Source organism: Hipposideros armiger, unplaced genomic scaffold (genome assembly GCF_001890085.2).
Source record: "Hipposideros armiger isolate ML-2016 unplaced genomic scaffold, ASM189008v1 scaffold_1166, whole genome shotgun sequence".
NCBI classification, from domain to species: domain Eukaryota; kingdom Metazoa; phylum Chordata; class Mammalia; order Chiroptera; family Hipposideridae; genus Hipposideros; species Hipposideros armiger.
In genome coordinates this window covers 100,576-127,741 of record NW_017732516.1, presented here as the reverse complement: position 1 = coordinate 127,741, position 27,166 = coordinate 100,576, and the positions used below count along the sequence as shown (strand labels likewise).

Here is a 27,166-nt window from a genome sequence, read left to right as displayed (position 1 = left end):
TTGGGCGCCGAGCGGGCTGCGAGCGGTTGCGGTTCCAGGCATTCGCCGGCGCTGCGGAGCGACGCGTTTAGACTCGGCACCGCCTGCTCCCGGGGTGACTCCCCTCCCAGCCGCTACTGTTCCCTGGAAGGGCGCCCGAGTGACAGGAGGGGTCGGACCCCACGACAGAGGCGGGAAACAGCGGCCGGAGGACGCGGACCCAGACCCGGGGCGGAGGCGGACCGCGCGGGAGCCGGCCATGTCGGTGGTGGGGCTGGACGTGGGCTCGCAGAGCTGCTACATTGCGGTCGCCCGGGCCGGGGGCATCGAGACCATTGCCAACGAATTCAGCGACCGGTGCACCCCGTAAGTGGAGCCTGGGAGGGCGCTGGGGGAGGTCCTGGGCGAGAGAAGAAGCCCGGCGGGGGCTGCGGAGCGGGGGGACCCCAGGCCGGCGGGGTGGCTCCGGAGCGCCGGGCGAATGGAGGGCGGCGTGGGGGGCGTTGCGCTTCTCCGTGGGGTCAGGGCCGGGCGGCCTGGCCGGGCGCGGCGCTTACCCACAAACTGGAGAGAAGGGTGTCTATGGGGCCACGAGAAGTCAGCGAGCTGAGTCGCTCCGGGTCGTCGCTGGGGGCCGATCCCGCGACTTGGCTCTTTTCTCGGCAGGCTGAAGCCCTTCCGCGGTCGCCCCCTTTTCCCTGCCCAGCAGCTCTGAGCCGCCAAGCCGCCCCCAGCCTGTCCCCTTCCCTCCGGCCGTGTCTTCGCGCCCCGCAGGGCCAGGCTGCCGAACTTCTTCCGCATTGTGAATCTCGAAATGAATTGGAAGCTTCCAGAGCTTGTCTGCCGCTGCTTGTCCCCCGAGCAGGCGGACTGTCGTTAGCGACCATAGAGTCACTCCTTTGCTAAATGAATATGCCCTGGTTACTAACGTTGTTGTCTTCGGTTCCTGGAATCATTGTGAAAGACGGAAACGTCCTTTTTGCTCACTTCATGAGAGCCATTCAAGAGGAATCCTAAATCGTGTTATAATTCCTTTATTAATTTGGCACAGTTTACATAGAAGAGGGAAAATAAAAATTAGCTACTTCAGTACTAGAACTCTTTAAGAGGATGGATGTTGTCACTGAATTAAACGTTATGTTCGACAACAGTGTGGGGTGGGCAAAGGGCAACATTTTTAAAAGCGACCTTTTAGGCGGGCTTATTTTCTGAAGATAATTTGTATGAACATGCCTGTGTGTGCATTGATAAAAGCACCTGCTTACTTCTTAGGGAAATTAATGTAGGTGTTTATTTTTCAATGCCTTAAACGCAAGATACAGCGTGTAGAATGAAACAGGGAGCCCAAAGGTGAAATGACTGGGCTTGTATCACTATTTGAGTGCCAGATGAACATTTATGAAAGTGAGTGGAAGATTAGAAAATAGGCACTTGACAATACTGATAGCACTGGGGAGACTGTTATTCCCTGAGCATCCCATGAGTCTACCTATTTGCAAATCTGCAACCTGTTTTTAGTTGTGCAGAGGGTTCTGTAATTGGAGTCTAGTAAGAAAGAAGACGGTATCTCAGGCTTCCATGCCTAAGTGCACTTTATATCTTTGTTCTGTTTAATCCAATAAAAGAGGCTGTTCAACTGAGGATAGGAAAAACTGTGTGGCTGTAGTGACCACTGTGAAAGTAAAGACAACAGGTACACCTCTAGAAAATGTAAACGAGGTTAGGGTTGGAGTGCCCTTTAATGTTTTTGATAAAATAGATGTTTGACTGAATTGTATTGGCTACTATTAATTTGTGTTTTAATTTGAGTCCCTTTGGAAAATGAGTAAATTCGTTCTGCAAGTTCTAGGCTCAGAATGATACTCTGTTTTTGGAAGATACCTTAAAGGTCTAGCTTGAACACTTCTTTGTTTTGGGATGCTATTTGGCACCTGCTCAGCTAACCTAGGTCTAGGATGTCTCTATTAGAGCAAGTTTAAACCTGATTCAGCCTGGTACTTCATGCCCTCCTCAGTATGTTCCCATTTTGTTCATCTTATTTATCAGTACTCCTACCTGCCCTCCAATCTAAAACCCAATCCACCTACCTACCTCCTGACTCTAATGTGCTTGTCTGTGCTACATTCCATTTCCATCGCTGGAAAGCTGAGTTTTTCATACCTTCAAAGCTGACTTAATATACTTGATTATTCACCCCATTTCCTCCGCATTTGTCCTTGGTTCTGCTGTGGTGCTCTCTCTGTATCATTCTTACTTGACTTTCCAAAGTAGAGTCTTCCATGTAGGGACCCTTTTTCTAAGTTTATGCTTTTAAATTCCTGAAGCATAACTTAGGCTTACTTGAGTGGATTTATAGAAAAACTTTTGATCCTAAAAAGACAGATGGTATATGAGGACAACAATAAGAATGAAATGATATTTGGTTTGTAGAATAGGGACTGAGAAGTAGAGGTACACCATATTTTTTGTTAATCATGTGTCTAGGACCAAATTAATACACTTTAACTGTTCAAAGCATTTTCAAAGTTAATGTCCACCACATAATAATTGGGGACCTGGAGAATTATTCTAGTACTTGAGGTATTGGAAAATGTCCCCTGAGCCATGAGCAGACTTTGGTGGGGGAGGTGCGTAGGACTGCCCCCTAGATTGGATTCTCAGAGTAGCAGTTAAGTGGACTCCCTCTGAGTATTTGACCAAAGCTTTAGACTTCAAAATTGCACTGTACTCATGCCCCCTCCTTGCCCCAAACCATGGGTAGTTAATTTATTTTAGATTTTTTTTTCCTTGTTAAAAATGCCCACATGTATGCTTTTAACTTTTTTGAGATGTGTTTTGTGTACCTTACAGATCAGTCATATCATTTGGACCAAAAAACAGAACAATTGGAGTTGCAGCCAAAAATCAGGTATGTTGTTTAGGAGAATTCTGGTCTGTTTTTAAGGGGCATGTTTTAAAAGTAAAATCTCAAGGACATACAAGAGTATGAAATATCTAAGCCCATCATCCTTTTTTGAGTTTTAGTGATGTGATGCAAGTATTCTTTATGAGCCCTTAGATGGCTCTTTTTTCCTTCTGTTTCCTTCCTCTTGTTTCATTGAATAAGGTCTACTTTAACTTTCTAATTTGCCAACCTTAATTTTCAGTAACTTAACTACCGTCTAATTTATGTAGTTTATGTGAATTTTCTCATGACACTCATTTAAGAGTTAAAGATTCCAGAAGTTCTGTGTTTAAAAGCATTTTCAAGTTACTTAGTAATTAAGGTGGACTGGTAGAACTTTTTGTCTTGACCTGTGCTGTCTTATATGGTAGCCATTAGCTACCTGTGGCTGTTGAGCACTTCACATGTGCCTAGCCTGAATAGAAAAGTATAAAATTCTTGAGATTTTGAACAGTTAAAATGAAATAAAGTACGTATCTCATCAATGTTTCATACTGAGTACATGTTAAAATAATATTTTAGATTTATTAGGCTAAATAAGCTATTGAAATTAATTTCACCTGTTACTATTTAATATGACCAGATAATTTACATATGTAGCTCCCATTTAGGGCCTCTACATTTGGGGTTGGGGGAAAATAAAAAAGTATGAAATATGAAATCCCTTGAGAGGCTTTCAGAAAGAGACTGAAAAAATTATTTTAAATAGAGAAAATAGTATTGCTAATAGTAATAATAAAAAACCCTGGAGTACTGTATTATGGCTAGTTGGAAGAGAAATACGACAAAAGAGGGGAAAAGCAAAGGAGAGAAGAGAACTACGCTCCAGGGAAAGTTACTTATATCCCCGTGGTTTGAGTTGTACAAGTGAGTTCTTTGAAAATTGCTCTAAGTACTGATAGGTGTTGAAATTAGAAAATAATTAAAAATCTCGATTTCTTTTGCAGCAAATCACTCATGCAAACAATACTGTGTCTAACTTCAAGAGGTTTCATGGCCGAGCATTCAGTGACCCCTTCATTCAAAAGGAAAAGGAAAACTTAAGTTATGATTTGGTTCCAATGAAAAATGGTGGAGTTGGAATAAAGGTAATAAAATTGAGCAACCTTAGATTTTCTTAATGGGAAACAAAATTCATCTGTAGAGAAGTACTTAATTCTTAATGAAAATTTAACACAAATTTCTTAATTGGACAGTATGGTCTTTTTATTTATTTATTTATTTTTAAAGATTTTTATTGGGGAATTGGGGGAAGGGGAACAGACAAGTTGCTGTTCTTTTGTTCTTCATTCTAGTTGTGGAGGATGTTGCTTCACTGGCCCAAGTTGGCACCATCATTGCGCTCTTCCCAGGCGAGGCAGATCAGTCACCGGCTTCTGGACAGCCGCTCAAGCTGGCTGCTGGCCGCTCATGCTGGCTGCTGGCTACACACGGTAGCCCATGGCAACCCACTGCAGCAGGGACTGCAGCCTATGCCCTCACTGGCAACTCACGGCAGGCCAGCTCCAAGTTGAGCTGTTGTTCAGCATCTCAGCTGTGAGGGCAATGTCACTGGCCCTCATATGTGGGATCCGAAGTGGGGCCCTCTGGCATCCCAAGCCAGCTCTTAACTAATGTGCCACTCAGCCGGCCCGGTCTTTTTATTTTTTATCTCGCTTCTTTTAAAGTGTAGGTATGTCTTTCACCTGTCTTTGAAATTTGCTCAAATGGTATGTAATGATATAACTTATGTGTGTTTCTTGTAACTTCTTGACAATTGTAAAACTTTAGGTTTACTTAGTGGTGTTTAAAAAGATCTAAATTGTGTTATCATCTCAAACAGAAGTCTGTTCCAGTGCAGCCCAGTTGCAGTTGTTGGGAGAGCAATCTTGTAATACAATCAGAAATCTTTTTTTAAACTAACAGAGACATTCCTATCTTGTGATCTACACAAACTAATATTTATCCCAGTGATTCATATCTTTAGTTAGAGTGGAAATTTACTACCTTTTACAATGTTTTGACTAATACTTTGGATAGGGGAAAATACGCCCTAGAGGTTTTTTTTCCTCCTTTTCATCTCTAGGGAAAAGTTCTTTTTTCCTTCTTTTCTTTGCTGGCCTTTCCCTTTTTCCTTTCCTTTCTTCCCCTCCTTCTTCCCTAAACAGCTATAACAATAAAGATTTCTGGAAAAGGATATGTAGTAATGGAAGTTAGTAAGTAGCTTTAGGTACCACTGTTTTTAAAACATCTTTCCCCCACACAGGTGATGTACATGGATGAAGAGCATCTGTTTAGTGTGGAACAGATAACAGCCATGCTGCTGACAAAGTTAAAGGAAACTGCTGAAAGCAACCTCAAGAAGCCAGTAACAGATTGTGTTATTTCAGTAAGTAGAGTTCAGCAAGGTCATACATTTTGTTTTAATTTGTCTGCTTTGTGTTACTTTTAAGCATCCAGTGTATGAAAGCCGTTCCATTACTAGAGATGAAAAATCTATGGGGACTGTCTTAACATAGTGGTTGGGAGCATTTTGGAGTAGGTTCCAGTGGTATTTTTAGACCAGAAGTTGTGAAGCTTCTTGACTGGAGATACAAGTCTAAGCCTATTCCTGTGGAGCTTTTTGGAAATACAGATTGGTCGTATCCGGTGATATTCTGATAGTTAATGCACTATTAGGCTACTTATATACTTACTTGGGAGCTTTTCCCAATTACCCCCCGGTTGAGAGCCATTGCATTATAAGCTTTAAAAATTAAAATGTTACCTACCAATAGTGATAAAACCTAGATTTTCAGTACCTGGCAACCCACTACCTTCAATGGACAATTAATTGATAGGTAATGGACAAAAGCCATTTTTTATTTGGACACCAGAAAGGTAGTTTTAAATTCTGCTCTCCCAAATGTCTAGGGCCACTTGTTGATCTGCTGTGCCCCAGGACTGTCGGTGATGGACTGACCTACACCAGGGTGTTTGCGTCACAGCAGACCACCAAGAGCCTTTATGACAGTGTGGCTTAGGATTGGGAAAAACAGGCAGATGGGCTAAAATTCCTCCTGTTTCTATTGTAAGGCAGAAGGTGGTCTACTAAAGGCATACCTGCCTGTCGCTTGGAGAAATTATGTTAATCTCTGGTAAAATTAAAGAATTTAGTTACAAGTCAGGGGTCCTTTTTTTTTTTTACTTTAAATAACCTGATGAAAAAAACTGATATAAGCAGCTGATTTGAAAGGTGCTCCTACCTCTGTTTCTGAAGCATCTACATGTACTTTGGGGGGGAAAATGCAAAAGCCACAGTACTGAGTTTTCTTAGGAAAATCAGCAGACTTTGCCAAAAAATGTTTCGGTCATCTTAACAGGTCTACTGAATTCCAAGACACCCCTTATCTATTAATGGTTGAACTCAACAAAGAGGAGAAAACTAAAGGGCGGTGGCATGTGCTAGAATTCGCTCTGTATTGTCGTCAAGCTCCTGTACACAATACCTATAGTTGATTATATTTCACATTAAATGTTGACAGCATTATAATTTCCAAATGTCAGTTGAAATTTAAGACTACTTTGCAAATGGTATTTTATCCACATAAATTTAAAGCTTTCTATTAGATTTAAGCAACTGCCAATGTCTTATGAATATTTCTGGTTTTTTTAATTTCATGTTAAAATTTGGAGTATTCATAAAACAGCAGTTGCTTAAATCTAATAGAAAGCTTTATGTGGCTACTATAATTTTAGGGCAATCTTTTCAAAAGTAGTTACTGTTCTGAAGGTTAAGGAACTTGCTAGAAACTAGAGATTTATTTCTGTTTTATGACTTGGCTAAGCACCTATTTAGCTGGACTATTATGAATTTATTAAAAGTGATTTTGAGGAATTTGTATCTATTTTGGTGTTCTAGATCATTTATACTTCTTTCATTGTTTGTAGGTCCCCTCTTTCTTCACAGATGCTGAGAGGCGCTCTGTATTAGATGCTGCACAAATTGTTGGTCTTAACTGCTTAAGACTTATGAATGACATGACAGCTGGTAAGAAAACACTATGTGGAGTGAGTATGCTATCAAAACTAGAGTTAAGACACGCCAGGTACTACTACTAAACACTTCATGTAGGTATAGAAATACAGTCTATTAAAAAACGTGTTAGGTTCGAAAGCAAAAATTGCAGTTTTTTAGATGGCTATGTTTAATGAGAAATGGGCACTTTGTCAGATTTACGAATCTGTTTTCATTAAAACATTTTTTTCTGTATATATTTCCTTACATTGTTTTTATAGTTAAGAAACAAGTTTTCCCTAAACCTTAGGATTCTGGGTTTCACGACTACCTTGCCTACAATTATTGATTTAGTTAAACATTTTTTCCTCATACATTTCCCAGATACATGTAGTGTTGGGCATTGATCAGGTACCTCTGTCAGGTATTGACTTCACTGTCCTTTTGCCAGGCATGGGGTCAGGTATGGAAATAGTGGTGAGCAAAGTGGTCACTGTTACCTCCTGGAGCTTTTATCGGTTTATTAGGATTAGAGATGAGCAAAAGTCAGGTACAGTTCAAATCAGGTAAAGCAAATAAGACTTTTTTCCAGCATATTTCTAGTAGACTTTTTAAAAGTCTTAAATTTTCAATGAAGGTTTGTTCTTAGGTATACATGTTTAGAAATAATGGTGGTTTCAAAGTTCAGAAAAAGCTAACACAGACTCTTTAAAGGAGGTTAGGTCAGTTATTTGCCTCGAATCTAAAAATAATTGTAGGAACTGCAGTTGCTGTAGTTGTATATAAAATTTTTAATTTTTTTGGATGAGCAGTCTCCTGGCAGTTTGTGGTTAAAATGTAAGTATTGTGTAATGAGTCTGATATTGTTTGTGGTAATGTCATTGTAATCACCCCGTGTATGTCTTCTCCATCATGTCTCCCCACGTGTGGAAAAGTGATAGACCTAGACCATTGTTCAAAAATTAGAAAATGAAAAAGTGATAGATGCCAATAAAATCTTATGAAGTCAGGTATAAAAGGAATGTATTCAGCTTTAATTATTTGAAGAATACTCAGGTTTCCTGTATGTAATTATATTGGTAACAATGAAATTCCTAAGAAAATGTGAACCAAAGAATTGAAACATACTTTTTTTTTTTTTTTTGGTAGTTGCTTTGAATTATGGAATTTATAAGCAGGATCTCCCAGGCCTGGATGAGAAACCTCGGATAGTGGTTTTTGTTGATATGGGACACTCTGCTTTTCAAGTGTCTGCCTGTGCCTTTAACAAGGGAAAATTGAAGGTAAAGTCAGAAATTGGAGCTAAGTGATTAAACATATTAAATGTGTTATATCTGCCATTACTTTATTACTTTGAGGTGCTGAGCTGCCTAACTCTGGTCTTGTTATCAACCAGGAACTGTTCTTAAGTTTGATCTTTCTTTATAAAGACGATGTCTTGGTATACTTTAATATTCTTGCTTAGGAGGTATACTTTAATATGCTTACTTAGGAAAGAATCTTTTTAAGATCATCTTCTATATATAATCATTAAAAGTCAAAAATATCTTAGAGGTTTAGGATTGCATTTGGGATTTGTGGTCCTGCTTCTCCTGACTTGGATTTCATGCTGTAATTTAAATAGAAGCCTTGAGCCCGTTATTCATTGTTTGAGTAGCAACATTTAAGATTCTAGTTAAAAATATAATAAAAAATAACCAGATTATTTGTTTTAACTAAATTAGGTACTGGGAACAGCTTTTGATCCTTTCTTAGGAGGAAAAAATTTTGATGAAAAGTTAGTGGAACATTTTTGTGCAGAATTTAAAACTAAGTACAAGTTGGATACAAAATCCAAAATTCGAGCCCTGCTTCGTCTGTATCAGGAGTGTGAAAAATTGAAAAAGCTAATGAGCTCCAACAGCACAGACCTACCACTGAATATTGAGTGCTTTATGAATGACAAGGATGTCTCCGGAAAGATGAACAGGTGTGTCTTGAATTCTGCCAGATTAAATAGAAAGCGCTTCTTACTGAATTAGAGGGTTGGTTCTAGCTGTGGTGCTGTGCACCTGGGCCCACATTCCAAGATTGTGTGCTGCATGCTGGGAAGACTGTTAACACCGTCAGAACCCAGGGCACTTTAGAGCTTTGCCAAGGGCCCTCACAATGAATCTACTTTTTAGTATTTCTGGGCCAGTAATTAAATAGTGGTTTCACAAAATATATTTTGAACTGAATGGAAATATTCAAAGTAATGAGAATTGGATCACATAAAAAGTTTAGGAGAAAAATGAAATCTTAATATGAAAGTGATCCTTTCAGTGACACCAGTAGAACTGATTTTTTTCCCCCATCTCCTTTCTGCACCTGTTTTGTTTATTTATTTATTTTAACTTTTTTTTTTTTTTTAAGATTTTATTGGGGAACTGAGGGAGGGGAACAGTGTTGGGGAATTCGGGAAGGGGACCAGCCAAGTTGTTCTTCAGTCTTTGTTGTGGAGGGCGCCAGTCGCCATCTGGCTGCCCATTGGAAGCTCGTGGCCTCTAAGCTCAAGGTGCTGAGTTCAGTCTTAGTTGTGAGTGGGCATAGCCCCCCATCGCACAATCTTGTTACACCAGCTGAGCCATCCTGCCACCTGTCGGCAGCTCAGCGACAGCTCAGCTCGGGTGCAGCGTCACTGGCCCACGTGGGAATAGAACCGGCGGCCCTGTTGCTCAGAGCTCACACTCTTAAGCCAACACTCTTAACCAACTGAGCCACTTGGCCGGTCCCTGTATATTTATTTTTAAGAAAAGTTACGAATTATAGTGTAGTTAAACTTGGTCCATGTGGAATCCAGTGTGTCTGATATAAAAGTGAATTTCATTGGGTTGATGAAATTCATTGTTTAAAAACAATAGGACGGGCTGGCCGAGTGGCGCATTGGTTAAGAGCTGGCTTGGGATGCCAGCTCTGAGCAGCAGGGCCCCGGTTCGGATCCCACATGGGGGCCAGTGACAGTGCCCTCTACAGCTAAGATGGTGAAAAACAGCTTGACCTGGAGCTGGGCTGCCGTGAGGCGACAGCGTAGGCTGCAGCCCCTGCTGCAGTGAGCTGCCATAAGCTACCATGTGTGGCTGGCAGCCAGCTTGAGTGGCTGGCAGCCGGCATGAGCTGCCAAGAGCCACAGTGAGAGGCCATCCAGAGCCCGGAGACCAATCTGCCTCATCCAGGAAGAGCGCAATGATAATACCAACATGGACCAGTGAAGCAACGTCCTCCACAACCAGACTAAAGAACAAAAATGACAGCAACTTGTTTGTTCCCCTCCCCCCGATTCTCCAGCGCTGTTCCCCTCCCCCAATTCCCCAATAAAATCTTTAAAAAAGAAAACAAAAACACAATAGGACAGGATATTGGCCTTTAGGTTACTTTTCTAAAGATTTATAAAGTATTTTCTTACTTGTCAAGAGCACAATTCGAAGAACTTTGTGCTGAACTCCTGCAAAGGATAGAAGCTCCCCTTTATTCACTGATGGAACATACTCAGCTCAAAGTTGAAGACGTGAGTGCTGTTGAGATAGTTGGAGGTGCTACACGAATTCCAACCGTAAAAGAAAAAATTGCCAAGTTCTTTGGAAAAGATGTCAGCACGACACTGAATGCAGACGAAGCGGTAGCCAGAGGGTGTGCTCTGCAGGTAAGGCGTTCTGGGCTCTCCTGGTGCTCAGGCCTGAGACAGCTCCATTTCATTTCATCATGGGGGATCATGCAGTAAGCAGAGCCCGGTGCTTAATACATAGCACAAGGGAGTTACTGCAAAATCCATAAGTCTGTGGGGAGACGAGGATCTTCAAGTATGGGAGATGCAGTAAATTTAAGATTAAAAGAACGGTGGAGCTAGTGGAGACGGTGGAGCTAGTGGGGAGTGGGAATGGGCATGATTCTGGGGGCTCACAGAAAACAACCGTAATGTAATGCACGAATTAGCTGTGTGGCAGTGACAGTTGTTAAAGCACATAGGAGAGGGTTCAAATGGCAATCTGGTTTAATACGGAGTTAATGAGGGGGTCGTTTGCAGGGTTAAAGGTATTAACAGGTGGTATTAGGAAGTAGCTGCTTCTCCCTCCGGATTGATTTTAACCTTACAAAGTAAGAATGCAGCTCAGAGGCATGGAGTTTATTTGGTAAAGCAAAAGCACCAAATCTAGCAGTTCCTGATAAAAAAGAAAAATTTTGCTATACTAGTTTTCAATTTAAATTTTTATACTAGTTTATACTTAGGACATTATAGGGAAATAAGCAGTTTTAACTATAACTTCAAGTTAATGTGCTTGACTTTTGATCTGGTTAGCACAGGTGTGTTTTTTTTAATGTAAAGCAAGAGATTCTGCAGACAAAGGTAATTAGACACTAGACTACCCTTTAAAACTTAAAAAAGGAGAATATGTAGATACTGAGTATTACTGCTAATCTATTGTAACATCATAACCCATTGTGAGGTTTTGGTTTTTGCTTTTTCCTTGACAATTCCTCCTTAAGTAATTCCCAGAAACATTGGAGTTTATACTTTAGAAGTGTAGCTGCTTTTGGTCTCTTTTGAAGGAGCCTATGCTAATCAAAAGTTAATTGACTTTTATTTTAGTCGTGTATTTAGTCTACATCCACCTGTCAGGTGTTTACCTCAAATTTGAATTTACCATTGCTTCCTTCATTTATAAAATCACTTGAAAGTTGTGAACATTTTGGGTTTTACCAACTTTTTCGGTTTCTTCACACTTGAAAGACGAAAGATAATGCAGGCAGAGCTGTGCATGTGCATACATACTCAGACATGAGGTAGCTTGTCCTTGAAACTGCTGTCGGTGGGGCACGAAGACCGGTGCTCTTTTCCCAAGCCCCCATGAAACTTGCTAGTAATTAACAGGCACCATCCTGAGTCATTATATTATACGTCGTTACAGCCAGTGATTGGCATTGGAGTTATGATAAATCATTTATGCTTAAGATGATAATACACTGTTAAGTAATTTTGAAGTTGACTTTAAACCTACCCATGTCTTTTGAATTATGTTAAAAGGTGAATGAAATTATTCATGTACTCATGATAATCCTTCCTTTCTTTTTTTAATTTTCTTTCCCCTTAAAGTGTGCAATCCTGTCCCCAGCATTTAAAGTTAGAGAGTTTTCTGTCACAGATGCAGTTCCTTTTCCAATATCTCTGGTCTGGAGCCATGACTCAGAAGATACCGAAGGGTAAGTAGCAGAGAATAATTTTCAGATTATGTATTTTAATATAAAGAAGAAAGTTCACAAGTGACTTTGACAGCAGTGTGATTAATTGGGGTCTTTCAACAACTGAACCTACAAAGTATCTCTTTTTGGTGTGATAAATGGTGACATAAATAGTGAGATAGACTTGATAGCAATTTTGGAATGCTTCTGTTCTGTTTGTGTGGCACAGTTAGCATTAAGTACTTGATGCACTGCCTCCTTTGCTTCCTCTAGTGTTCATGAGGTGTTCAGTCGGAACCATGCCGCTCCCTTCTCCAAAGTTCTCACCTTCTTGAGAAGTGGACCTTTTGAGCTGGAAGCTTTCTATTCTGATCCTCAAGGAGTTCCTTATCCAGAAGCAAAAATAGGTAAGCAATTAATAGTGTGTATTTACTCTTTTAAATACTTAACTTTGTGTACAAACTTGAAACTTTCTTATTAGCAGTGTTGAGTGGAACATAATTCTGTGTGAAGACCTTTTCAATTTAGATAACGGTGATGGAGAAACCTCTTGTTGATGAATGAACTGGCCTATAGAGATGAAATGACTTGCTAGTGCTCTGTTACTTCCGAGTATCTATATTTAGGGATTTTTCATATTCTAATGTCATCTACATTTAGAGGATTATAAGCTACTTCTAATATTGATCTTTCCTCCAGGTGAAACGTTTCTTGTAGAATGTTACTTCCAATTTAAAGCCTGGCTCAGAAACCATTGAGACTACTTTTCAAAAGTACTTTTGTATTTTAAAAAATGTGCCTTTTTTGGTACATTTTTCTTGGAGAGGCTTGACACTGTTTTCATCTAGTTTGACCCACAGTAACTCTGGAAATCTGTGGGAGAGCTGCAGACATCTTCTTAAGCAGCTATGTCTCTCAGGCTGTGGGTAAAATGTGCGGATGTTGCTAGATCTTTCCAGGACTCACTCTTGCCCACAGCTTTTTATAATGAAATTGTTGGAAGGAGTCTGAGATGCCTCTGGACAGTTGTGTGGTTTTCTTACTAAAGACTAAAAGTATTCTGACACAGAGGAATTTTTTTAAAGTTTGTGCAGATTTATTGGGAAGAAATTAATTTGAGAAGTCCTTGAATATAGATTAAAATTGTAACAGGAAGTATTGTATGCATGATTTCTCCATCGTGCTAAGGGTAAAATCCAAGCTCTTTAGCCTAGCACTAGATTTTTCATTTATCAAAACTGAAGAAGCATGCACATACTTAAATCTCTCCCCTGTGAGCTTCCTTGGATACCCCATAAGGTCTTCTCTTTAAATGGGTCTTATGGCGGTCATTTTCTGAACTAATGATTCAATCATTAATGGAGGTAGATTCCAACATCTTCTGCTGTCTTAGTAGTTAAGTCTAACTTCTGTGTGTCTGTGTAGCCAGCCCCTTAAATACAAGGCTGTTGGGTAGTGCTTTGTACATAATAGGTTCAGAATACTTCGTTGAGGTTCCGTGGACTCTGGGACCACAGTGCTGTTGGTGGAGATGCTTGGTTCTGGGTGTTACATTCTCCCAGTGAACGCCAGCTCAGCACACAGAAGCAGGGGCAGGTTCAGCAGCTTACAGCAGGCCATACAGCTGGGATTGGAGCTCAGGTCATTGGGGTCAGAGTCAGCACTGTTCACTCATACTCAGTCATGCTCTGGAACTACTCCGTCCTGCATAATAATTTCAGGCTTTGATACAGGTTTTTAGCTCACCTTGCTATTGAAAACAGGAAACTTGTGATTAATCACTCAAAAAAACCATGCTCCTGAAGGACCCTGCAGGAATAAAATGCAGCATGTCCTGATACCATCTGCTTTTCACTTGCTGATGGGTTTTCACGTCTAGTTCGTGCTTACTCATCTGGAGAAGTAGGGCAGAGGAGGCAGTAACTGCTGGTTGTCACTGTTAAACAGTGTCCATGTCAGAAGCGTGAAGTAGTGGAGGTTTCGTGGCGTATTGAGACAAATCCCAAGTATTGTAAGCATACTAGAGACTCCTAAGCCTATTTTGACAGGTTATGTTTATAGTATACATTAAAGGACTTCAATCTAATTCAGCTGGTAGAGAAAATGGGGAGATTTTGGGAGAACAGTACTTGGAGCTTTGTTATTAGCCGCTGTTGTCTTTACAGATGTAGGTTCAGTTCTAAAATTGTTAAGTTTCCTTTTGTTCAGGCCGCTTCATAGTTCAGAATGTTTCTGCGCAGAAAGATGGAGAGAAATCGAGAGTGAAAGTGAAAGTACGAGTCAACAGCCACGGCATTTTCACCATCTCTACAGCGTCTATGGTGGAGAAAGTCCCCACCGCGGAGAGCGAGCTGCCTTCTGTTGAAGCAGACATGGAGTGTCCAAGTCAGAAGCCGCCAGAAAACCCAGACTCAGATGTAAGTCTGTGGGGGAGGCCTGGAGTCTGAGTAGGTAGTTGACTTAATTCTAAGCTGTAAGGAAGGGTTAAAACAGGTCCTTTTTAAGGTTGATTAGAATTTTGGGTAATGATGATAATAGCAATTGGCTATATGATTGTAATATACAGGTATACAGCCTGGAATGTGGTGAATTGTGGTTAAATTCTCTGTAGCTTCTTTCGAACTGGCATGTGACATTTTAATTGGAGTAGGTCAAATTTCTTTGAATTATGTTTTTAAAGACAGTCCACATTTTGAGAAGTCAGATGTTGACTGGTGATTAATAAAAAAAGACTTGCAAGAACTATTTGGTGAAATACGTGCCAAATATTAAAGCCTTTTTTCTTTTTTTATAAAAGTTACATGGCTAAATAGGCTTTGGTATTTCCATACTTATTTGCTTTATTTTACATGGTTCATTATACTGTGGGAGGAAGGAAGAAAAGTGTCTGTGCAAAGTTGCTGTTTGTGTTCTTAGATTTCCTTTCACTTAAGTGCTAATTTTACACAGTCAACAGAAGAACTTCAAGACACTTTGAGATTGAACCGCTGTTATAGTTTACTTTTGGGTAATAATCAGAAATAGCTTAAATGAAGAGGCAGGCAGTATAGTGTTTTAGTTAAGATGGGAGAAAGTGTGGTACCTTGTGATCAGAGACCTGTATTATCGTTATTTCTAGAACACAGAATATCAACATCTGAGCCCTAGTGGTGGTCTCATCTAGAAAAACTTCAGTGGAATGAGTTAGATAAGCAGTGCCATGGACTTGCTCATGCGGCTCGGACACCGTTCTAATGCCTGTTGTATCAGTGTCTGGATAGACACTTCTGGGTAGACCAGGGGTGCCAAAAAAATGTGTACGCATGACTTGTATTCATCTTCTGTTGTCGGTATATATTGAGTATTACAGTTTTAATACAGTTTTTTCCGTTCTTAAAATGTATATACATTTTTTTGGCACCTAGTTTACCGTATTTCCCATGTATAAGATGCACCTTTTTCCGAAAAATTTGGGTCAGAAAACTGGGTGCGTCTTATACAGTGGTTATAGATTTCAAATGCCATAGATGGAACTGAGGACGAGTTAATATATGAAGACGGTGATTTGTCATCAGACACACATGAGGACAAGCTAATGGTTGGGAGTTTTGACAGTGATGAGTTGTATGAATTTTATGATGAATAAAATGAGTTCAATAACTTTATGTAATACATTTTTTTTTTCAAATTTCAGGCCCCAAAATTAAGGTGCGTCTTATACATGGGGAAATACAGTATATCAGGAGTGCCTGGCTTCTGAACACTTTAGCGTCTGCTTAGAGTCTCAAAACTCTGACACAAAAAAATGAGAGCCTTCAGGGTGGGCAGAGAGGATAGAGGGTACTGCCATGTAGCATAGATTCTTTATGGTGAGATTGTTTGGTTGTAACTGGCTGGATCACAAACAGTCGGGGTTGGGTCTTGAGTGTCTGAGCTGTCCTGATGAGCCCCTGAAGACGTAAAGGTTGGCTAGTTCACGTAACTGTTCAGTTCACTGAGATGGAGACACGTCCCGGTGCAGGCTGGCTCCCGATGAAACAGTTTTGGAAGCTTGTTTCTGGGACAGACCTGGAGTTAAACCTATTTCCTTTGGTGCTGAGAGTCAGTATTTATAAGGCTAGGTGGAAATACTTAACCAAGAGTCCTCAGTTGTCATCATGTCAACATGCCTACTATTTGTTATTTATGTCAACTACTGTCATTCATGTTACCTTTTTACAGGTTTAAAGTTTCTAAGAAGTTGTCAGGTATTTTGTGTTCATTTTGCTTTATCCAGTATCCTTTTCCCCCCACCTGGTAAGGTTTCAGAAATTGAGTGTATTGTCTCTGGTGCCCTGTAATTTTTACATTCACCCAAGTACACCTGTTTTCTACATCCTTTGTGCCTGGGCTTTCATTTCAGAAAAGTATCCAGCAAGACAGCAGTGAAGCTGGAACACAGCCCCAGGTACAAACTGATGGTCAACAGACTTCACAGTCTCCCCCTTCACCTGAACTTACCTCAGAAGAAAACAAAACCCCAGATGCTGACAAAGTGAGTGACTCTTCTAGTTCATTCCATTGGACAGTGTTGCAACATGTGATCATTAATCATATCATTAAATCTGCAGTTTGAAGAGCAAGCGCCAAGTTAGTTATTCTATGTAGGATATTTTTCTGTTAATTTTCTATGTATTTCAACCAAAACCAGTTGAAGGTACTCAAGCTCAGCTAAGTGATTGAATATCCTGCTTTAGACCTGAAGTCTTCTCTTGATTAACTGCCACTCCAGGACATGAGTGCTTAGCATTGTTTGTCTCTGTGCCAGAGGCCCTGCCAGTGCGAGGAGCAGAAACACAGCTCCCAGTGCTGGGTTATTGGTTTCCACTTGGATCAGCCTGATGATAAATGCATGGGCTGCAGGAGTCTAGGAAACTGTCTTCTCCTCTCACATCTGTCAGATTTAAATAAATAAATGAGGATGATCTGAAAATACCCAGATTGCATTTCAAAGTAATTACTCTTTGCCTTGCTTCCACAGTATGTACTGGAAGCTAAATTAAAGAATTGTGTTCCTTTAACTGTGTTGGTTTCTAATTAAACCTTTAAAATTCATGGTCAGCTGACTATCGGGAGGTTTCCTTTGTTTCTCCAAATCACTCTGCTTTGCAGAACTTTATTCTTTGTGCAAGTTGCATGTAAATGGTTAACCTTTCATGAGTGGTTTGGCTTTTCTCACATTCTGATAGAGCTCTTTACCCTCAGATGAATTATGGACCTATTTGGAGTCAAAATACGTTTTATGCCTGAGAGAAGTTCTCAGTGTGTGATATCCCTGTGCCCTGATAGATCCTGTGGGGTGTTGATCCTGGTTTCTGCCAGCCTTCCTGTTACATGGTGCTGGCAGGGAAGCACTGCCTTCTCTGTGGTAACAGCTCCATCATCACTTAACCTGGAGCATTAACGGGCACTTGCCCATAGTCTCTTATTTGTCTGGAACATGCTATTGGTAGCATTTCATGCTCTTAGCTGTAGGTGGGGGCACCAGTGTCAGGCAGGCCCTTGGGAACATTCTCACACACCCCCTCAGAGGCGTCCTTGTGTGTGCCACGGTGAGTGCCATTTTGTGACACATTGGTTTTGTCGGGACTTGGTTTAAGATTGTACTGCCAGATAGTCTTCTCCTGACTTAACTGCCAGACATGGACTGTCATCCATTCGTTTCTCAAATACCCGTTGCACCCTGTGTTCTGCTGAGTGTAGGTGTCATCTGATCCCTTTGTCATTCCTGTGGTTCATGCCCCCAGAACGTCACAGTGTATTGGAGGGGTCTCTTGTGCACCAGGGAGAAGAGGACACAGGGGCCGCAGGCTGGCTGGGCCATTGCTAGTGACACAGTTTCTGACACTTGGCAGATAGAGACTGCTAAGGAACACTGAAGTAAAGGTCCCATCTCAGTGTTTGTGATTTTAGACAAGCCACTAAACCTCTTTCAAGTCCCACTTTCTTCTGTAAAGTGCCTAGAATTTTAACGCCTTTTAGAGCTCCCTAGGGTGTCAGTGGCGGGTGATGCTGTGACCTGTAGGCCAGCCTCTTCCTATTTTAGCACCCCAACCAACCAGCGTACCTGTGATACCTCCCACTTATCCTCTATTCTGTTTCCTACATTATGTGTTTCATTGCTTGTGCAAGTAGAATTCTGCAGAAATGGAAATTCATAGAACAGGCTTGGAAAATTAGAGGCCATAGGAAATGCTTACTTCTTTAGCCCTGTATTTATATATTTTGAAAAACCTACAATAAACCGTTAGCTTTCTCTGCATCACCCCATTTGCTATTTTAAGACTCTTATCTCTTCAGACTTTGCGGAGCTGCTTATGAGAAGTAATACGACTCAAAGGCATGTAGAAGGAATGAGGATATACATACAGAAGGTGCCAAAAAAAATTATACACATTTAAGAAAGGAAAACTGTATTAAAATTGTAATACTCAATGTATACCGATAACAAAAGATGAATACAAGTCATGTTTGACTTCTGCAATTACAAGAGGTACTCAAAGTGGTTACCGTCAGCGTCCAGACACTTCTAATTACGGCAGATACTACTTGAGCAGCACTGAGCAGTGTCCACTTGTATACATTTTTTGCCACCCCCAGTATACCTCTCCCCACATGTGTGTGTGATCTCCAAATTCAGTAGGAAATTGTAAAAGGCACTCATCAGTGTGGTGCTAATTGTAATTAAGGCAGGTATAATACTGGGATGTAGGAACTCAGATATATCAGTACGGTAGTGCAATAGTGTTGATCCTGACATGTCTAGCATTGGCCAGTCTGTCGTTGGTCACTCTCAGATTCTAGACTATAAAGATGTGGCTATTTAATAATATTTTTGACTTCAGAATCACAAACATTACTTAAAGGGATTAGAACGTAAAGATCTACAAAGCAAAGCTTTAGCAGGAGAGCAAGTTTACCATGAAAAGAGAAGAATGTCCTGGTGATTTCTCCAAGGCGAATGTAGCCTGCTTGAATGTGATTGCGGCCCTGATTTAAAGTGGGCCGGTGGGAATCAGGTGACCTTATAACTCTTCCAACTGCAAAGTTGCAGGGGTTTTCGTTTTGCCTAGGTCACCAGCAAATATGATGAGAGTTTTGCTTTTCTGGTTTTTAAGGATTATTTAAGAATTCCCCCGCCCCCCCCCCTTTTTTTTTAACCTTCCCAAGGCAAATGAAAAGAAAGTTGACCAGCCTCCAGAAGCTAAAAAACCCAAAATAAAGGTGGTGAATGTGGAGCTGCCCATTGAAGCCAACTTGGTCTGGCAGCTGGGGAAAGACCTGCTTAACATGTACATTGAGACGGAGGTGAGGCTTGAGTTCAGTGCTTTTTATCTTGGACTGTTTGGTTTGGACCTGTTGCCTATATTTATAACAGATAAATGACTGTAATTCTTTTCCATACCCCTAAGTTTTATATAGCTTTAGGGATTGGGAAAAGCCAAAACTAATGGTTTTTTAGCTTAATTTTTTTAATGTTTTGTTTGTATTTTTGCATCCTTATTAAAAAGATTTATACATTCTGCTGGGTATAAAATTGATTGCCTGTGTTCTTGTGAAGAAACAGGATGCCAGTATGTCTAAGCACCGAGCACAGTACAGCTAGCATTTCTATAAAACACACTGTGCTGCTCTGCAATCTAGAGGATGTGAAATAATTGAGATTGTTTACCTTGACTCAGATGGGAACATTGTGTTTAGAAATTCATTTAACAATAAATATAAATAACTTGACTCTGAAGCAGTTTATCCTTGATTTTAAAATGGTGGCAAAGGGGTCTGACCATTATCTATTGGCCAATATTATTCACCATATAAGACTACTGTATAACTGCATAAAAGAAAACAAAATTACGTAAAAGCCATCGATAGTTTTCACATTTCAAATTTAATACTAAAAAAAAAATGTAATTTTTTATATAACATTAAACCCCACAAACTATTTATGTGTATTTAGAAATGAATAATTTTTTCGGGTTTGTGGGAAGAGTTTTGAAGTATAAATTAGAACTGTTAACACTAATTTTTTTGGTGTAATTGTTGATTTTGTTGACATCAGAGTGTAAATAGTTAGCCTTTTCTGTTTCCTGACAGGGTAAAATGATAATGCAGGATAAACTGGAGAAGGAAAGAAATGATGCTAAAAATGCAGTGGAGGAGTATGTGTACGAGTTCAGGGACAAGCTGTTTGGGCCGTACGAAAAATTTATAAGTGAGCAGGTATGTTTAGAGCTATGTTTTTGTTCATATGATTTCAGATGAAGTGTTTAATATCAAACTTTGGCATTTGAACCTTTACCAGATTATGTAATGAGCTTTTTGGAAGCAAAACAACTTGAAATAGAAACTGTATAAACAAAGTTTTGGAGAGAAAGGCTCACTGAGAATGTGTGATTTTTTTGTATCCTGGTTTACCCCAATGACCGTAGTTTTTACTATCCAGAAGAAAGAGCCTATCAAACATTTTTTCAGAGTCCATGATATCCACAGTAATGGGACAGACAAGAAAGATAAGAGAAAATTCTTGCTTTCAGAGACCTCGAGTTTTTTTGTTTATTTGTTTCTTTATGACTCTGGCCCCTTGGTTGCTCTCAGTCATTGTTTTATCCCCTAAGACAGGTTCAGCCAGTCATTCCTAAGTTTATCAGGCACCACGATTCCCTTTCATTCTTGTCTGAGCTCACAAAGTCAGCATGACTTGAGTAAATCCCAGAAGCACAACTGTGAAGGGTGGGACTTGGGGAAAACATTGGCTAGATAAAAATTTGGGGTGGTTGAGGGCTTAATTCTGAAGTTAAAGGAATTTAAACTTAGGTGTTTATTTTATTCCTAAAATCTTTGGGCTACTTTGTAATATATTTCAGTTCATGGCTCTGTCCTAACATTTCCTGGATTTGCTGTGATTGAGGTTCTGAGGTAGATAGAGATAACCCAAACCAGGCTAGACCTCCTGAGGCTGGAGTAGAAACGCATGCTTTATGTGAATTGGCTAGGAATGGGTTTTTCATGTGTTCACTAATTGAATTGTCAACTTGTCTAGTTGCCCTTTTAAGTATTTGATAGTTGTGGAAGGGAATAGAAAGTTACTAAGATCTAATTGTTTTCAAGAGTAAGAAAATGATTGTTCTTCCATAACAATATTTCAGTGTGTAGATTGAGTCCAAAATTAAACTCCTGAGATACAATATTGTAAGTCAGTAAGAATCATTTAACAAAAAGTCTCAAATGTTCCTGTGCGAAAGACAGAGAAGCCAAAGAAGAACTAGCGCTCTCTCCTGTGAAACACTATGTGAGGCTAATAGTAGAGTGTGTGTTGTTCCTTGACACTTTTCAGTGAATAGAATCCAGCTAATCTGAGTGCCTTCCTAGAAATGAGATCAGCTACTCAGTGGTTAACTCTTCTGATGACGGCTCTCTGTATTGTTGGTTCTCATGTTTCACGTACAGGAGCATCAAAACTTTTTGAGATTGCTCACAGAAACTGAGGACTGGCTCTATGAGGATGGAGAGGACCAATCTAAACAGGCGTATGTGGACAAGCTGGAAGAATTAATGGTAAGCCCTCCTCTCCTCCTGGAAAGCAGTGCCTGTTTTTTAGACTATAGACTTAAAATATGATTATGACACGTATTAATTTATTACATTTTGTTTTAGAAAATTGGTACTCCGATTAAAGTTCGGTTTCTAGAAGCTGAGGAACGTCCAAAAATGTTTGAAGAACTAGGGCAGAGGCTGCAGCACTATGCCAAGATGGCAGCCGACTTCAGAAATCACGTAAGGCTGCTTGTACATCGTGAGGAAGTTACCCTAGGTTTTACTTTATTTTTTTAATAAGTCTTTATTCAATTACAGTTGACTTAACAATATTATATTCGTTTTAGGTGCACAACACAGTGATTAGACATTTATATACCTTATGAAGTGATTACCCCGATAAATCTAGTACCCATCTGATCACACATAGCCATCACGGTATATTTCTTATGCTGTGCTTTACATTCCCTTTACTACTTTGTAACTACAAATTTGTACATTTTAATCCCTTTTTTCACCCATCCCCCAACTCCCCTCCTATTTGGCAACCCATCAGTTTGTTCTCTGTATATATGAGTTTGTTTCTGTTTGTTCACTTATTTTGTTTTCTAGATTCCGCATATAAGCAAAATCATATGGTACTGGTCTGTCTGTGACTTATTTCACTTGTCATGGTTCCCCCTAGGTCCATTCGTGTTGCTGCAGATGGCAAGATTTCATTCCTTTTTATGGCTAATATTCCATTGTATATATGTGCCACTGCTTTATCCATTCATCTATTGATGGACACTTAGGTTGCTTTCATAACTTGGCTATTGTAAATTATGCTGCAGTGAACATATGGGTGGACATGTCTTTTCAAATTAGTGTTTTGGGTTTCTTTGGATGAATACCCAGAAGTGAATTACTGGGTCCTTCTTTGTCTTTTGTTACAGCTTTCATTTTCAAGTCTTATTTTGTCTGGTATAAGTTGTGCTACCCCAGCTTTTTTTTTTCTTCTCTCGTTTCCATTCTCACGAAGTATCTTTTTTCAACTCTTTACTTTCAGTCTGTGTGTGTCTTTCAATTTGAAGTGAGTCTCTTGTAGGCAGCATATGTGCGTGGGTCTTCCTTTTATATCCATTCAGACACCCTATGTCTTTTGATTAGGGCGTTTAATCCATTTACATTTAAGGTAATTTTTGGTAGATAGGTACTGTTTCCCCGAAAATAAGGCCTAGCCAGAAAGTAAGCTGTAGCATGATTTTAGGTGCCACAGTATACTGAACATTTTTAAGCTGAAGGAGCTTGTGGAAAAGGTATTCTTCTCCCTGAAACAGGTCATAAATCCCTCATGTGAGGGGTGTGTGCCCTCCATATCCTGGAGGAATGATGCTACGGCTTATTCTCCAGCTAGGTCTTATTTTGGGGGGAGCACAGTAGTTGTTGCCATTTTATTACTCATATTTTTTACCTTCTTTCATCTTAAAGAAGCCCTTCTAAGATTCCTTGTAATACTGGTTTGGTGGTGATGAACTCTTTTAGCTTTTTCTTGTCTGGGAAGCTGTTTGTCTGTCCTTCCATTTTAAATGATAGCCTTGCTGTGTAGAGTAATCTTGGGTGTAGGTGCTCACTTTTCATCACTTTGAATGTTTCCTGCCATTCTCTTTTGGCCTGCATAGTTTGTATTGAGAAATCAGCTGATAGTCTTATGGGAGCTCCCTTGTAGGCAACTAACTGCTTTTCTCTTGCTGCTTTAAAAAAATCTGTCTTTAAACTTTGGCATTTTAATTATGATGTGTTTTGGTGTGGGCCTGTCTGGGTTCATCTTGTTCGGGATTCTCTGCACTTTCTGGACTTGTATATCTCTTTCCTTCGCCAGGTTAGGGAAGTTTTCTGTCATTATTTCTTCAAATAGGTTTTCAATTCCTTGCTCTCTTCTCCTTCTGGTACCCCTTGGTGATGTGAATGTTGATATGCTTGATGTTGTCCCTGAGGTCCCTTAAACTAACCTCATTTTTTATGGATTTGATTTTTTTTTTTCCTGTTCTGATTGGGTACTTTCCGCTACCTTGTCTTCCAAATCGCTGATTTGATCCTTGACTTCATCTAATCTATTTTTGATTACCTCTAATGTATTCTTCATTTCAGTTATTGTATTCTTCATTTTCGACTGGTTTTTTTTTTTTATGTTTCCTGTATCCATTTTTATGTTTCCTATCTCTTTGTTGAAGTTTTTCCTGAGATCAGTGAGCATCTTCATAATCATGTTTTGAACTCTGCGTCTGGTAGGTTACTTTCTATTTTGCTTAATTCCTTTTCTGGGGCTTTGTTCTGTTCTTTTATTTGGGACATGTTTCTTTGTCTCCCCATTTTGGCTGCCTCCCTGTGTTTGTTTCTATGTATTAGGTAGAGCTGTTATGTCTCCGGGTCTTAGTAAAGTGGCCTTATATAGTAGGTGTCCTGAGGGGCCGAGTGACATTGTCCCTGGTCACCTGAGCCAGGTGCTCCAGGTGTGTCCCTTGTGTGGGTTGTGTGTGCGCCCTGCTGTTGTAATTGAGCCTTGATTGCTGTTGACCTGTCAGTGAAAGGGACTGACTCTCAGGCTGATGGGCTCTGAGGACTGGCCATGACTACAGTGGAGGAGCTGTTGTGCCAGTGCTGACCATACAGAGCAGGATTCGCTTTAGCAGGACTCTGGTGCCTGCCCAGTCTGCCCTTTGGGTGTGTCATTTGTGGATGTGGTTGGGTGGTACTTTGGTGTGGTCTCAAGCTGGCTACCAGTTGTGTTGGTTCTGGGGCCTCTTGGGAGGGCCTCTGGTGCAGGCCAAGGTCAGCCATGGCCTGTGTCCTGCCTGGGGCCACTTGGTATGAACTACAAAGTGATCTGCATATGGTTGCCACTTGTGCTGGGCTTGGGAGGTGCCTGGGAGAGGCTAAGCTGTGAACCAAGGCTAGTTGCTGCTGGTGCCAATGTCAGATGCTACTTGTTTGGGATTTGTGAACCTTTGAAAGATTTTAGGAAAGTCCTCATTATGAGCCAAGACAGGCTGTTTGTATGGGAAAGCTGCTGGAAGTAGGTTGGGTGGGGCAAGATCTCAGGGAATCACCAGGGGAGACAAATGGTGTTAACCAGTGTGATGGAGCCTCAGATATGCAACTTGCAGGGAGGGTGAGGGCTCAACAAAGAAATGATGGCTTCTACCAACTCCTCCATCAGGGAGGAAGCGGCCCCTCCTCCCCTTTCCCTGAAGGTCCCCGTTCGAGCTGCTGCCCCAGCGCTGGAGCTCAGAGCAAGTGAGTCCATCAGACAGTAAATCTGGCTGTGGGCCCTTTAAGAGGATTATCTGGGACTCCAGCCACCCTCCAGCTCACTCAGCCACAATCTCTGCTGGTTTTCACAGCTAGAAGTTATGGGGACTTCTCTCCCCGGCACTGAAACCCTGGGCTGGGGAGCCTGGTGTGGGGCTGGGACCCCTTGCTCCTCTGGGGAGACCTCTGTAGCCGAGCTATCCCTCCTGATTTTTACCTGCCACCCTGTGGGTGTGGGACCAACCACTTCAGCATCTCTGCCCTTCCTACCAGCCTCAAGGTGGTTGCTTCTGTATGTCCTTAGTTGTAGGACTTCTGTTCAGCTAGATTTGAGGTGATTCTCAATGATGGTTGTTTTGTAGTTTAGTTGTAATGCTGATGCATTTGTGGGAGGAGGCAAGCACAATGGTTACTTACTGCGCCACCGTGATCAGAAGCACCAAGCTATCCTAGATTTTGATAAGCTAATATTTAAGTTGAGGAACCTTTGTTGTGAACAGATGTTCTTAAATGAAAAATTTGAGACCAGAGGTAGATTTGAACTTCATGGAAAATTGGGTCAAATTAGTTATTACTGTTAAATGCTAAATTCTACTGAATAGCCATGCTTTTTCCATTCAGGATGAGAAGTATAACCATATTGATGAGTCTGAAATGAAAAAGGTCGAGAAATGTGTAAATGAAGTGATGGAGTGGATGAATAATGTCATGAACGCTCAGGCTAGAAAGAGTCTCAATCAGGACCCAGTCGTGCGTGCTCAGGAAATTAAAGCAAAAATAAAGGTGAGTGTTACGGTCTATTCAATGCTGTGTTTTCTCAAGTTGCAATCATTCGAACCTTAAACATCGCCATTTTTCTTATAAATCTTTTACCTCATTGTGAATGAGATCAGATTTCCTAGTTTATTATTGATACCACAAAATACAGAAGACCTTATAAGCTTCTGTTAAATTTCCATTTCATTTATTCATTCAGTTCAACAAATGTTGGAGTTTTAGGACAATACTGATTCAGGTGTATAGCAAAGCAGTCGGAGATGGACTGGACGGGTTGAGTCAATGTGATTCCTAGTTCTGTTTTCCTTTTTAGGAGTTGAATAACACTTGTGAACCTGTGGTAACACAGCCCAAACCAAAAATCGAATCACCCAAACTGGAAAGGACTCCGAATGGCCCAAATACTGATAAAAAGGAAGACAATTTAGATCAAGGCAAAACCAGTTTTGGTGCTGAACCTCCACATCAGAATGGTGACTGTCACCCTACTGAGAAGAGTTCCGTCAACATGGACTTGGACTAGATAACGTGAAATTGGCTTCATCCTTCAAGTAATAATAAAATATTTTTGCCATAGTATGTGACTTGACATAACATACTGAGACTATATTTTCTTTTTTAAGGATGTTTAGAAGTTCTGTGTATTATATGGAGAAAGAAAAAGCATAAGTCTGTAGTCTTTACGATCCTAAAAGGGAAAATTGCCTTGGTAACTTTCAGATTCCTGTGGAATTGTGAATTCATACTAAGCTTCTGTGCAGTGTTACCATTTGCATCACTGAGGATGAAATTGACTTTTGTCTTTTAGAGAAACTGAAACAGCTGTACTGATTGTCCAGGGCTGTGGGTAAAATCGATTGTTATGCCAAGGTAGTTTTCTTGCATTTTGCTCTCCGTTTCAGCATGTGTGTGGATGTTTATAAACAAGACAGTCTGATTTCAGAAGGGCTTTCTAAAATTCTGTCCAATTGAATATGACTTTTTGCTTTGATATTAAAAACGTATTGAGTAATGCAGATGCTAGTGAAATGTGTTAGCATGCAAAACAAAAACTTTAAAATATCTTGTTACACAGTACATTGTCATGTGAAGGTGTAAAATGGAAGAAATGTGGATTCTGTTTGTAACTGATATTGTGAAGCCTTTTATGAGCTTTAAAATAAAGTTCATTTTATGGTGTCATTTCTAAAAGGTTTTGTCACTGACTTAAAAATGTGATGGGGAGAGTGATACAAACTATTGTAGCAGAAATGAAGTCACTTTGTGTGAAAACCAGCATTCCGTTTCTGCTGTGCCTTACATACGCTCTTTTCTAAATGACAGTGACTTTCGCCTGATAGAAAAGTAGTGTATGTTTATTACATTTAAAATTCAAAATATGTAAAGTTGAATAACATATAATCCACCACCCAGAAAAAAGCGTGAAGTCTTACTGTATATCCTTCAAGCCT

General features: G+C 40.4%; 1 protein-coding gene across 2 annotated transcripts; it reads left to right on the top strand.

Moving 5' to 3' along the window:
• On the top strand, window positions 1–26,906 carry HSPH1 (heat shock protein family H (Hsp110) member 1). 2 transcript variants are annotated; one of them, XM_019632709.1, is made up of 18 exons: window positions 1–345; window positions 2,830–2,887; window positions 3,871–4,011; window positions 5,169–5,291; window positions 6,833–6,932; window positions 8,049–8,182; window positions 8,624–8,868; window positions 10,332–10,560; window positions 12,010–12,116; window positions 12,369–12,502; window positions 14,304–14,512; window positions 16,477–16,608; window positions 19,284–19,421; window positions 20,208–20,333; window positions 21,561–21,668; window positions 21,768–21,887; window positions 25,560–25,721; window positions 26,029–26,906. In XM_019632709.1, the coding sequence occupies exons 1-18, from the start codon at window positions 239–241 to the stop codon at window positions 26,236–26,238; spliced, it is 2,583 nt and encodes an 860-aa protein (XP_019488254.1). In that variant the 5' UTR covers window positions 1–238; the 3' UTR covers window positions 26,239–26,906. The 2 variants fall into 2 exon arrangements, with proteins under 2 accessions (XP_019488254.1, XP_019488253.1); XM_019632708.1 differs by lacking the exon at window positions 16,477–16,608 and having other exon boundaries at window positions 124–345.
• The last annotated feature ends 260 nt before the right edge of the window (window positions 26,907–27,166 follow it).

Bases quoted from the DNA above. Each gene is read 5' to 3' on its own strand.
- HSPH1 (XM_019632709.1), top strand. From the start codon at position 239: ATGTCGGTGGTGGGGCTGGACGTGGGCTCGCAGAGCTGCTACATTGCG. The intron at 12,117-12,368 runs GTAAGTAGCAGA...TGCTTCCTCTAG, and splicing joins GACTCAGAAGATACCGAAGG to TGTTCATGAGGTGTTCAGTC. The intron at 21,888-25,559 runs GTAAGGCTGCTT...TTTTCCATTCAG, and splicing joins CAGCCGACTTCAGAAATCAC to GATGAGAAGTATAACCATAT.